Source organism: Colossoma macropomum, unplaced genomic scaffold (assembly GCF_904425465.1).
Source record: "Colossoma macropomum unplaced genomic scaffold, Colossoma_macropomum, whole genome shotgun sequence".
Taxonomy (NCBI): domain Eukaryota; kingdom Metazoa; phylum Chordata; class Actinopteri; order Characiformes; family Serrasalmidae; genus Colossoma; species Colossoma macropomum.
In genome coordinates, this window is record NW_023494789.1 from 23,237,490 (window position 1) to 23,249,185 (window position 11,696).

General features: G+C 38.1%; 1 protein-coding gene across 1 annotated transcript; it reads right to left on the reverse strand.

The window, feature by feature from the left end:
• Positions 1-532: 532 nt before the first annotated feature.
• On the reverse strand, positions 533-8,274 carry sumo2a (small ubiquitin like modifier 2a). Its single transcript, XM_036570594.1, has 4 exons — positions 8,218-8,274; positions 6,225-6,356; positions 4,316-4,387; positions 533-1,180 (listed from the first exon to the last, which is right to left on the reverse strand). Exons 1-4 carry the CDS (start codon positions 8,236-8,238, stop codon positions 1,118-1,120), a joined length of 288 nt encoding a protein of 95 aa, XP_036426487.1. The 5' UTR covers positions 8,239-8,274; the 3' UTR covers positions 533-1,117.
• Between the last annotated feature and the right edge of the window lie 3,422 nt (positions 8,275-11,696).

Here is an 11,696-nt window from a genome sequence, read left to right on the forward strand (position 1 = left end):
CATTTCACACCAAACCACTCTGAATCACTCTGATTACATCTCACACACCCAGTTATGCAGAAATTTTTAAAAACTGGTGGAATCGCCCCTTCAATAGACTCTGGCAGTCTTAGTTTATAGGTATTCTATGAAAATTCTGAAGCAAGTTTTTGAACCTCTTAAGAGGAAACTGCATAAATATTTCTAAACTCCTGCTTTATTAAATGATTAAGATGTAAAGAGTCGTTCAGAGTGGTTTGGTTTGAAATGCTCTGTTCTAGAGAAACATACCGAGTCAGATTTGGAACCAGATGTCCACCTCTAAAAGTTCCATCACAAAAATCCTATTATTTCAGATTTTCCACTACTTTCCCAATCATCAACATTCCATATAAAACTCAGAAGACCCCTGGTTCTTATTACCACCACTGTAAAGAAATGTAAGATAAACTGTGCTTAATACAGGACACAAACTAACAAGCACAAAAAGGTCCATTTTGATTTTAGGTTGACTTTAATGACCTTGTAATTAAGAGCAGGGAAACAAAATGCATCGTTTTGAAAACCAGCCTCATTTATTTCCTCATCTCATAATATAGTGGCTCTAGTGTGATGAGATGTAATCTCAGAATGTAAGAGTCCAACCGCGTTTGGGCAATTTTATACAGTCGTTTTATTCTAAACACAAAACTACTCCATTGACACTCCACATTGTAAATGTGACTGAATAAAATTGACTGGGTACAAAAGAGAACTACAACATATATAAAAGATATATAAAAGCCAACCTTTTTGAGTAAAATAAAACAAAAAAAAAGACAAAAGGTGATTTAGCTTTGAGCATCCATTCATACTACCTGAAAAACAAACACAGAACACCTGGATCGACAGCGTTGTAGGATTTCTTGGTCGTAGGTCCACGTAGCTCTGAAATGCATGACTTGTTTATATAATAGAACTAAAGAGAGAGAGGAAGCGTGAGAAAGAGAGAGAGATGAGGGTAAAACATTGTCCATCTGTATCTGAAACTGGGCATGTCAGTCCGTGCGGTTTTAGCATGGTGGTTAGCTTGTGAGCACACGCAGGAACGCAGGAGGTGGAGGGACGCTGGGATGGAGGAGGAGAGGTAGCCTCTGCTTTACATTACGCCGCCCGTCTGCTGCTGAAATACGTCAATCGTGTCTTCATCTTCCATTTCCAACTGCGAAAAGAAAAAGAATAAATTGCTATAAATATGGCAATAACATGACGCACGAGAGTAAGATCCCTCTGAATAACTTTATAAACACTACATGGACAAAAGTATTGAGACACCTGCACATTACACCTACAGGGGCTGGTATGACATCCCATTCTAAGGTCCCAAATGTGTTTGATGGGGTTGAGGTCAGGGCTCTGTGAGGGCCAGTCAAGTTCTTTCACACCAAACTCACCCAGCCACGCCTTAATGGAGCTTGCTTTGTGCAGTGGGGCTCAGTCATGCTGGAACAGAAAAGGGCCTTCCCTGAACTGTTCCCACAAAGCTGGAAGCATACAATTGTCCAAAATGTCTTGGTCTGCTGAATTAAGATTAAGATTTTCCTTCACTGGAACCAAGGGGTCTAGACCAACCCCTGAAAAACAACCCCACAGCATTAACCCTCCTCAACCAAACCTTACAGTTGGCACAAAGCAGTCAGGCAGGTAATGATTTCCTGGCATTCGCCAAACACAGACTCATCCATCAGACTGCCAGATAAAGAAGCGTGATTTGTCACTCTATAGAATATGTTGTCCACTGCTCCAGAGTCCAGTTGTGGCACGATTTACACCACTCCATCCGATAGTCGGCATCGTGTTTGGTGATGTAAGGCTTGCATGCAGCTGCTCGGCCATAGAAACTCATGCCATGAAGCTCCCAGCGCACAGTTTTTGTGCCAATGTTAATGCCAAAGCAGGTCTAAACTCTTCAGTTATTAAATCAGCAGAGTGTTGGTGACTTTTATGTACTATGCTCTTCAGCACTCGGCGACCCCACTCTGTAACTTTACGTGGTTTGATAATTCGTGGCTGAGTTGCTGTGGTTCCTAAACGCTTTCACTTTTCAATAATATCACTCACAGTTGATCATAGAACATCTAAGAGGGAAGAAATTTCGCAAACTGACCTGTTGCAACAGTCTCATCCTTTACAGTACCACGCTGTAATTCAGTGAGCTCTTTAGAACGACCCATAAAACTGTGCGGCTGATGAGTCTTCCTGGCGCCCCTCATCTGTGACAAATGACTGGACTTTTATTCTGAAGAGCTTATAAACTGTAGGGGTTGTGATTTTTGGGGTTTATGTTGTTATAGGGTGGTGCAGCAGCCACTGAAAAAGTTCCACTAGAAAACTTTTATTTATCTGAGCCAAACCAACCTGTGTAAAACAGAATTACAGCTCTGTTTAATACATGTTCTTGGTTCTACAAAATATCAGAAATCAAATGGAATATTGACCTCGCAACTGATAACACTGCAAGCTTGAAAACACTTCTATTAAAAACCATAAATGTGAGAATTTGTTCAAGTTGCTTCAGTGTTTATCATATTGCACATCATTACATTCAGGACAGCAGGGCCAGTTAGACTCTCTCGAAATCCCGGCAATATTAGTATTCAAACTCCCAAACTCCTGACAAAAACTTTAATAAGCTGGTCAGTGTTTTAAGTTTGATCTTATGGGATTCAGCGCAAAAAAAGAAGGTTGGAAGTTCAAATCCCACTTATAAAAAGGGGTGGGCAATATGACAATATTTTATCGTTATCGTGATAAATTACATCACAATATACTTTTCTGAGTGGATACTGGATATTGTCAGTACTTAAAGAATACAGAGAGCATAATTAGGCCTGTTGATTTAATGCAGTGAAATGCGTGAAATGCTGAATAAAAAGCACTGCATTCAAAGTTTTTGTGGTAATTTTTTGTCTGTTCTAACTTTAAACAGAGAACTAAATATTGTGGTAAATATTGTGAAAATGTCTCAAAGTATCATGATTATATTTTTGCTATATCGTCCACCCCTAAAGGTACCTAAGCATGCTTTTAGGGCTGAATGAAAAATATCTATGTGGCATGCGCACGCCCCCCGGGCCCCGACGATGATGGCCGCGAGAGCCGGCAGGAAGGCGGGGCCCGAACACCCAGTGGCGTCAAACCTCGGCCAGGACGGCAGGGAGAGAGCCGCGAGTGGGGAGGGGATGGAGCGCAAAGCCCGAGCTCCTTGGAGTAACCCGAGTGACGCGAGTGACGGCGGGAGGAGGAGGAAGGTGACGACGGTGCCGGCAAGGAGCGAGTCCCGAGCTCCGCCGCCTGGGCCCTGCCCCATGTTATGCAGCGAGGCCGCTCCACTACACCTAACCTTCGACCCGGGCAGCTGAGCTGCGAGCTGGGGGCGGTGACGAGGGGGCGGGGCGGCGAGCTCTCGTTCCCTCTTGGCTCAGGTGCTAAGACTGCCCTTAATGAGAGCCAGCTGTTGCTGATCTGGCTGGCAGCGTAAGCGCCTTTTAAAAGAGCTGAGAGAGGGAACAGAGAGCGAGAGAGGCACGAGCAGCAGCAAAAGACTGAGGAGCTGAAAAGCTTATTTAGGAGAAGGACTGAAAAGTCTAGCCTGCTTAAGCCACTGAAAAGTGGCCAGCATAGTTTGAGTTGTTTAGCGTTTGTTTATTTGCTTTGTGTTTATATGTTAATAAATATGGCTGCTGCAGGACTGAACTCTGCCTCCAGCGTCCTCCTTGAGCCTGGGGTAGCACGTCGTGCTACATTCTAATTCAGATTTTTCTAATGCTTATTGCAATTGTTATTTAAACAGCGATTATTTTCTATAAATTGAGGCTCATTTACCAAGAAGACCAGCATTTTCACTTTTTCAGGCTTGTTGTGTGTTTAGTTGCTTCTGATTGCTTTTCACAATGTAGACTATAATTAAAATCAAAGCTCTTGGGATTTGAAAACTGCAATCTCTACATGAAAACGACTCATCTTTCAGCCCTATGAGCCTCAGAAACATGTTTCCATAAATTTGGCCAGAATCACTGGCTTGGGGGCCTGAGCGGACAGTGCAACTTTTTGGATATCTGTCTACGCCTGACCATAAAAAACAAAAACAAAATTTCAATAGCCAGTCCTAATTGCTAACCCATGAGTCATGAGCAGTTAGTCAAAACTGCTAAAGTGGTGATACAAGGGGTCCAACTAAAACGGCACAGTAGTGATGATATATCATCATATTGCCCACCCTTAATCAGCACTGACCCCTGAAGCATCATATAACACAAGCTGTGGATCTGGAGGGGACAGACGCAGCAGGCCATACCTGAGCAGGTGTGTCTGTCTCATTGATAGGCTGTCCATCAAACCGGAAGCGGATCTGCCTCATTGTAAGTCCCTGTACAAAAATCACAACACAAACAGTATACAGGTCAGTTTCACTGCTTTAGCGGCACAATGTTTTTTGTAAAAGTGGATCTGAAAGCTATTTAAGCCTTACTTCTTATTTAAATATCAAATGGCATTTCTAGGCTTACAGCTGCAATTCAGGAACTGACCTTGACTTGATTTATTCGTCTGTTTATTTAAACCTTGCACATTTAACAGGCTGCAACATTTAGACAGTAAAACACACTATTAGTGCAGGTGCAGGGTTAAATTTCCCAAAAGAGCACAACAATTGCTGTTATGTGGTAGAGCATGTAGTGCTGCCTTCCATTTACTGATTATAAGAGAGCGTATGTTTTGGGAAAAGCAGGCTGGTTCTCTCGATTACATCAGTGAGCATTTACGCTCAGTTGCAAAGCTAGTTACTGAACCACAATAAAAAGCTCTTGTATGTATTGTATGTCATGAACTGTTGCAGAATCTCTATGGCATTTGCATCAGTTTGGCTCCTCCTACTGTTTTCACATTTTTTTTTTAAACAGGGGCCCAAGAACTATTTGGACCACACAGACTGCAAATTAATCCATTTCCTTTAATTACTCTTATGCAAAGATTTTACGCTTTTGTGCCACACAAAACGAGACAAGAACCTCTCTCACTATGCATGAACCTGTATTATCTCCCAGCACAGAAGCAGTACAGTCTCTGTTAGCTGTATATAGTGTAACCCTAACAGTACAGGCCAGATGTAGCGCTGACGACGGTGTCCAATTGCATACTATTGTATTATACAGTCATTTTAAAACAGTAACAGCGCCGTTGGTGGTGTACTAATTTGGCGTACTATTTAGTATGGTATAGGCAGGTTGACACGCAGGCAATGACTTGCTATCGTCAGACACTTTCGTTTCTGCTATAACATCACTTCAAAATATCTGCTTCCATCACTGTTTTTTGCATTTATAGTTCAGCAGTAAACCGACTTTTAACTTCATTCAAGCATAATCTATTAATACACACAATATTTGGACATTTTTTTAAATTGGTGGATGGAAATCTCTCTTAAAGGGAATTCTATTCTGTATATTTTATTTGATGAGATGTTCACTCAAATGCACCCAGTTTATTTACTATCCTGTGAACCTACCCATGTCTTCTGAGTTTTATATGGAATGTTGATGATGGGAAAATAGTGATGAATCTAAAATAATGTTTTCTTATATTGCCTCACAACTCCATGCATGTATCCTTCGACCATAAAAGGAGTTTTAGACAAAAATCTTCTCAAAACTATCCTTAAAACAATGTCTCAGATATCAGGCAGCATATTCATACCCATTACATGTAATAACTAACGATTTTAGAGGTGGACATCTGGTTCCTATCACCACTGTGAACAATTCTGTTTTCAGTTTCTCTCTTTGGTTACAACCATTTGATTATGCAGAAATTTTGAAAAATTGGTGGAATTTCCCTTCAAGGGAAGAGGTGGAAATATCGAACCTGGGTCTGTTTTTCTTTACAGTGGTGTGTTTAACAAGATCATGAGCTCAGAAGTGTACAAACACATTTTGGATGCAAACCTGCAGACGTCCTCAAAGACATAATGATGTAATCTCACCAGCTGCCTTTTAAGAAATTTTACTAAAATAACAGCATTTTAATGGTTGTTTAAAACAAATGATACTTGGTTTGATATTTTGTTTCCTCACACAATGAACTTATTACATATTTAAGAACATACTACATGTATGTCACAAAATGTCCAAATACCTCTGGCGGCCACTGCTGCTCTGAAGCAGGTCTGCCAAATGAATAGATGTAAATATAAATGGGAATGTTTATACCTGTCTTTCACAGTACGCCTTCATCAGTTTGCTGAGCGGGGTGTGCCTCTTGATTTTAAACTGGACCACAGAGCCATCCTGTCCTGCCACTTTCAGGTTTATGTGTTCATTATTTTCAGTCTTCACGCCTTCCTGAAAAAAGGTTACAGGAAATAACGTCATGAATCAGAAGCCTGAAGATGGTAACACCTGTTCTGTCACATGTTTGCTGAAAATATAAAGCTCCAAGAAATAAAAAATTGTCCGATTCTTAGAGCTGCACACAGTGCTGGGATCAGGTGATTATGGAAATTAAGGAAAAGAAGGAAAAAAATAATATAATTGATAAATGGCCCCAAAAGTGCCTTTATAGCACATTTACTACAAATACAATTTTATTTAATGTTTCAAACAGATGTTCTAAATCCAATTAGACAGGCCTAATCATGCACCTCTTTGTAATATAACATGCAGCTGGTCAGTGTCTTAAATGCTGGAGATGTTTTCAATATGCTCAGTAAAAGCTAATTATGACATAAAAACTATTAAAGGCAGACAATCTGACAATATTCAGTCGCTATTGGGATACATTTTATCACAATAAACAAAATAAATGCATTTCTGATTATAATGTAGATATCATCAGTACTTAAAGAAGACTGACCTACTGCATGTTTCATTATAAAGAGAGCATAATTATGCTGTTTAATTTGATTTAGTGCAGTGTAGTGTGAAAATGTCTTGAAGTATCATGATATTATATTTTTGCCACAATCGCCACCAATACCCACCACATCCAGTTAGTTCCACCTTATAGTAAGGAAGTACTACAAGATCATGTCATAGTTTATGTTTCAGGTTTAAAAAATGTTATATGCACATATTGTAAAAGCAAGAACCCATATCAACCCAAGGTCTAGAACGTTATACACTGAATGCAAGATCATTTATTAGCCATGCTCACTGAGTTTGAAGCTTAATTAATACATCTGCACAAAAAATATCAAAATGTCACTTAGCAAATGCACAAACTGCACAAAAGAAAGTCTGCAGTGTTGACAAGAGCTGCATGATGTAGACAAAATACCACATTGTGATTTGCCTTGCAATGCATTAAAAACTGGAAGAAGGGCTGGATAATATGACAATATGTCATTGTGACAAATTATGTGATAATATGCTTTTCTGAACATATTGTGTATATTGTCAGTACTTACAGAACGCTGAATAACCAAGTTTCATTAAAAAATTAGTCTCATTTAACTAGATGTAGTGCAACACAATGTGCACAATACTGAATAAAAATCACTGTATTCACTCTTTTTTCTCTGTTCCAACTGATCAAATGTCTGAAAAAATAAATATTGTGGCATATTGTGTATCGTGAAAAATTCTTTAAGTATTACAAAATTATATTTTTGCCATATCTTATATTTTTGTCAGTCTCTAGCTGGAACAGAGATTTAGAAATAACTATCTGTAAGGTCTAACATATGGTCAGGATGCTTTCAGCTACAAAACAAACATTTACTGACTGATTAAAAGCCAGTTTGCATATTGTAGCCTTCCACGATAAAACTGTATCGAAAGGCCAAATATCGCCACATCGACTAAATAACGATTCTCCGCTCATCTTCTTCTTTAGACCAACACACAGAGCTCAAACAGTTAAAGTTAAAACATAACGAGTAGGGCTTTAAGCTCTACATACATCTCTAAATACCTGCTCACACAAACATAAGTGACCTCTATACGTGTATCTGTACATATATAATTATAGATTTGTTCATTTTTAGCCCGATTATTTGCTAAAATTCAGAAGCACATTTGCTGCTAGCCGGCCCAGCACTGTTAGCGTCGCAGCTAACAGACTAAAAGGCACAATAAGGCGAACTGCACAACTTTAATTAGACACTGACGCCACAGACAGACTTTACTGTCTATAATAAACCCATGCAGACTGTGTTTGTGGGGTAAAATGCTCTTTTTGGTCGTTTTTTCTCTAATTTCTCACCTTGGGTTTCTCGTCTGCCATTGCTGCCGCTGCTCTCCACTCAACCTGGCGCCGGAAGTGACGTCAGCGCGCTACGCTACGGCGTTCCAGAACTCAAAACAAAAACCGAGCTGCAAAATTAAATTAATAAAATTTAACTCAGGATAGAAGTCTGGAATCTACGGAGCTCCTCAGGTGATAGTGTGATTATTTTCAATAAGCCACAAATTAATACATTGAGGCCACAATTTACTATATTTAGGCCAGAAATTAATATGTTAAGGCCATAAGTTGCTATGTTGTAACCGCAAATTAATGTATTGAGCACACAGTTTACTATATTAAGGCCACAATTTACTGTATTGATACCGCAAATTAATATATTGAGGCCACAAATTACAATATGTAGGCCACAATTCAATATATTGAGGCCACAATTTACTGTATTGATACCGCAAATTAATATATTGAGGCCACAAATTCCTATATCTAGGCCACAATTCAATATATTGAGGCCACAATTTACTGTATTGACACCGCAAATTAATATATTGAGGCCACAAATTACTATATTTAGGCCACAATTCACTATATTGAGGCCACAAGTTGCTATATCTATACTTTAAATTAATACATTGAGGTCACAATTTACTATATTGAGGCCATGCCTTACTACATTGAGGCCACAATTCACTATATTGAGGCCACAAGTTGCTATTGATACTGTAAATTAATACATTGAGGGCACAATTTACTATATTGAGGCCATGCATTACTACACTGAGGCCACAATTCACTATACTGAGGCCACAAGTTGCTATATTCATACTGCAAATTAATATATTGAGGCCATAATTTACTATATTAAGGCCTTAATTTACTATATTAAGGCCACAAGTTATAAAAAAACTTAACTTGAGGCCTCAATATAGCAATATGTGGCTGCAGAAAAGAAAGAATAATAATTAAACAATAAAATAAAATTCTGATAAAATAAAACCCATCATATTAGAAAAGTGGGGATCAAATCATGAAGCACATATTTGAACAAAATTATCAGAAATCTGTTATTACAGTTTATTGTTTACAGTGTGAAATGGTTTATTATGCACTTTTAAAAAATGGTTCATGAAGGGTTTTTTTTTAGTAAAGGTAATGGTTCTATTTAGAACCAAGAGTTCTATATATGCTTGCTCAAATGGTGGAATGGTGTATCTATGCTATAGAGCACCAAAATGGGTTCTGCTTTTGTTGCAAGCTTGACATCGTAACAATAGCAGAACCCTTTTTGGTGCTACATAAAACCATACACAACACATTCTCCACCTGAAGAACCATTTCATCATGCAAAGAACAATTTAAGCACAAGATGCTTCTATATAGAACTCTTGGTGCTAAACAGGAACATTGCCTTTACTAAAGAACCCTTCAAGAACCATCTTTTATAAGTATGCAGTTAACATTTAAAACTACACTATGTAAGTTATTAATGTATATAAAATTGTGAAATAATGAAATTAAATGACATTAAATTATTAATATGACAACTGATTCCAGACTTTTGAACAGCAGTAATACAGTAAAGTCTTGGGCTTCTAAGCAAACCGTTTAAAAATATTTATCTGGGCAAAAAGTCTGTTTTTTGTCAGAATAACTACATAACATTAAAATAACTGTTAATAAACAGTGACGCAGTGAAACAAAAGTGATTGTTTTCAAAAAAGCAGTTGATATCTAGTAAATGTTTAAGCCGCATTTTAGATGACTTTTGATTCAGTCTGTTAATCAGAGATTTTTACATAAGCTTGTGGAGTTCTGCTCAAGTGCACATAGTCTTTAAACTAAAAGGAGAACACCACAAAACTATGAAATATTGAAATTTATCATAACACTTAGAAGATTCTACTTTTCACTTATATAATTTGTAAGGAAAAACCCCACAAAAATAACCCAAAGAGCTTTTATTTTTCTTTCAAACACCAACATGTACAGTGTTAGTTTTTACATATCATCAATTTGATGGTTTAAAAGGTCAAAATATCAGTAACTCAGAGAAAGTTCCGCAGAGAACTCACTGCACAAACCACTGCCAAAAACTGGTGAAGGAGGAAAGAAATCAAAAGCTGTAAAAAGAATAATCCTCTCATCCTATGATTCATAATCACTCTTTCACGTTTTTTCACACTCACAAACTCATGTTAACTTAATACTGTATGACATCACATCGTAAGAACTAGCCCTAAAAAGGACAAATGCTCAGGAGCTGCAGAAAGAAAAACGTGTAAGGTTCCAGCTGCCCCAGGGGGCTACAGGATACAGCAGTACCTCTAATAAAATATCAAATATCATTTTACAGCATAAATAATAACCTCTGATAGAGCCCAGGAAACACATTAAACATATCAAATAAATACAGAGAAACACCTGAAGCCATCAAACAGACACAATAATGAAAGAAAAGTTCACTCAAATAAAAAAAGATCACGTCCTATTACAAAAATGTATGGCCGGACACAATTCTGTAATAAACATAATGTCAAACTCAACCCACAAATGAATTTCACTCAGATTCAAGGCAGCAATTTTATCTGTAACATAATTAACTTCAGTAGTTTCAGTAAGTTTATCCTTCAGATGGACATCAAAGCCCAAATTACAACTTACCCATGACCCAGAAGGATAAGCAGTTTTGAAAATGTGTTTGTGTATGAGCAACTTAATGAATGCTACTAGCACTTAAAGGGAAATTCTACCCTTTTTTTTTTTTTTAAAAAAACTGCATAATTAAATGGTTAAGATGTAAACAGAGTCGTTCAGTGCGCTTTGGTGTGAAACGCGCCGTTCTAGAGAAACTTACTGAGTCAGAATTGTTCACAGTGGTAAAGAGAGGAACGAGACGTCCATCTCTAAAAGCTCCTTCACCGAACGGTTATAAATGCGCTGCCTGATGTCTGACACACTGTTTTACGATAGTAAAATATATTTTTTAAATCCATTCCTGATGGAGGGATACCTGCAGGGCACTAAAAGGCAAAAATGTTTCCAAAGAAGACTTTGTTTATTTCAGATTTTCCACTATTTTCCCATTATCAACATTCCATATAAAACTCAGGAGACACGTGTAGGTTCACTTGTGGTTTTGCATAGTAAATAAAATGTCTATATTTGTGTTGTAGTCATGGTGACCCCTGGTTCCTATCACCACCACTGTAAGGAAATCAGAACCATTTCACACCAAACCACTCTGAATGACTGAATTATGCAGTTTGATAAATGGGTGACATTTTCCTTCAATATTGAGACAGTTGTGCACGCAGAGCTCAATGATTTGGGTTGATTTTTTTCAAATATAATCTGACCTAAATTTGTTTTCTGGATTGAATGAAATCCAGAAAACAGCCTAAAACAATCTCCAATGCTTCTCCGTTTGTCTGACAGAGTTTGGCTGAGGGCTCAATTAGCAGGAAAGCCACTGGTATCAAACACTGAGCTCCAGCTGT

Bases quoted from the DNA above. Each gene is read 5' to 3' on its own strand.
- sumo2a (XM_036570594.1), bottom strand. From the start codon at position 8,238: ATGGCAGACGAGAAACCCAAG. The intron at 6,357-8,217 runs GTGAGAAATTAG...ACCTTTTTTCAG, and splicing joins TGGCAGACGAGAAACCCAAG to GAAGGCGTGAAGACTGAAAA. The intron at 4,388-6,224 runs GTATAAACATTC...ATTTTTGTACAG, and splicing joins AGGCGTACTGTGAAAGACAG to GGACTTACAATGAGGCAGAT.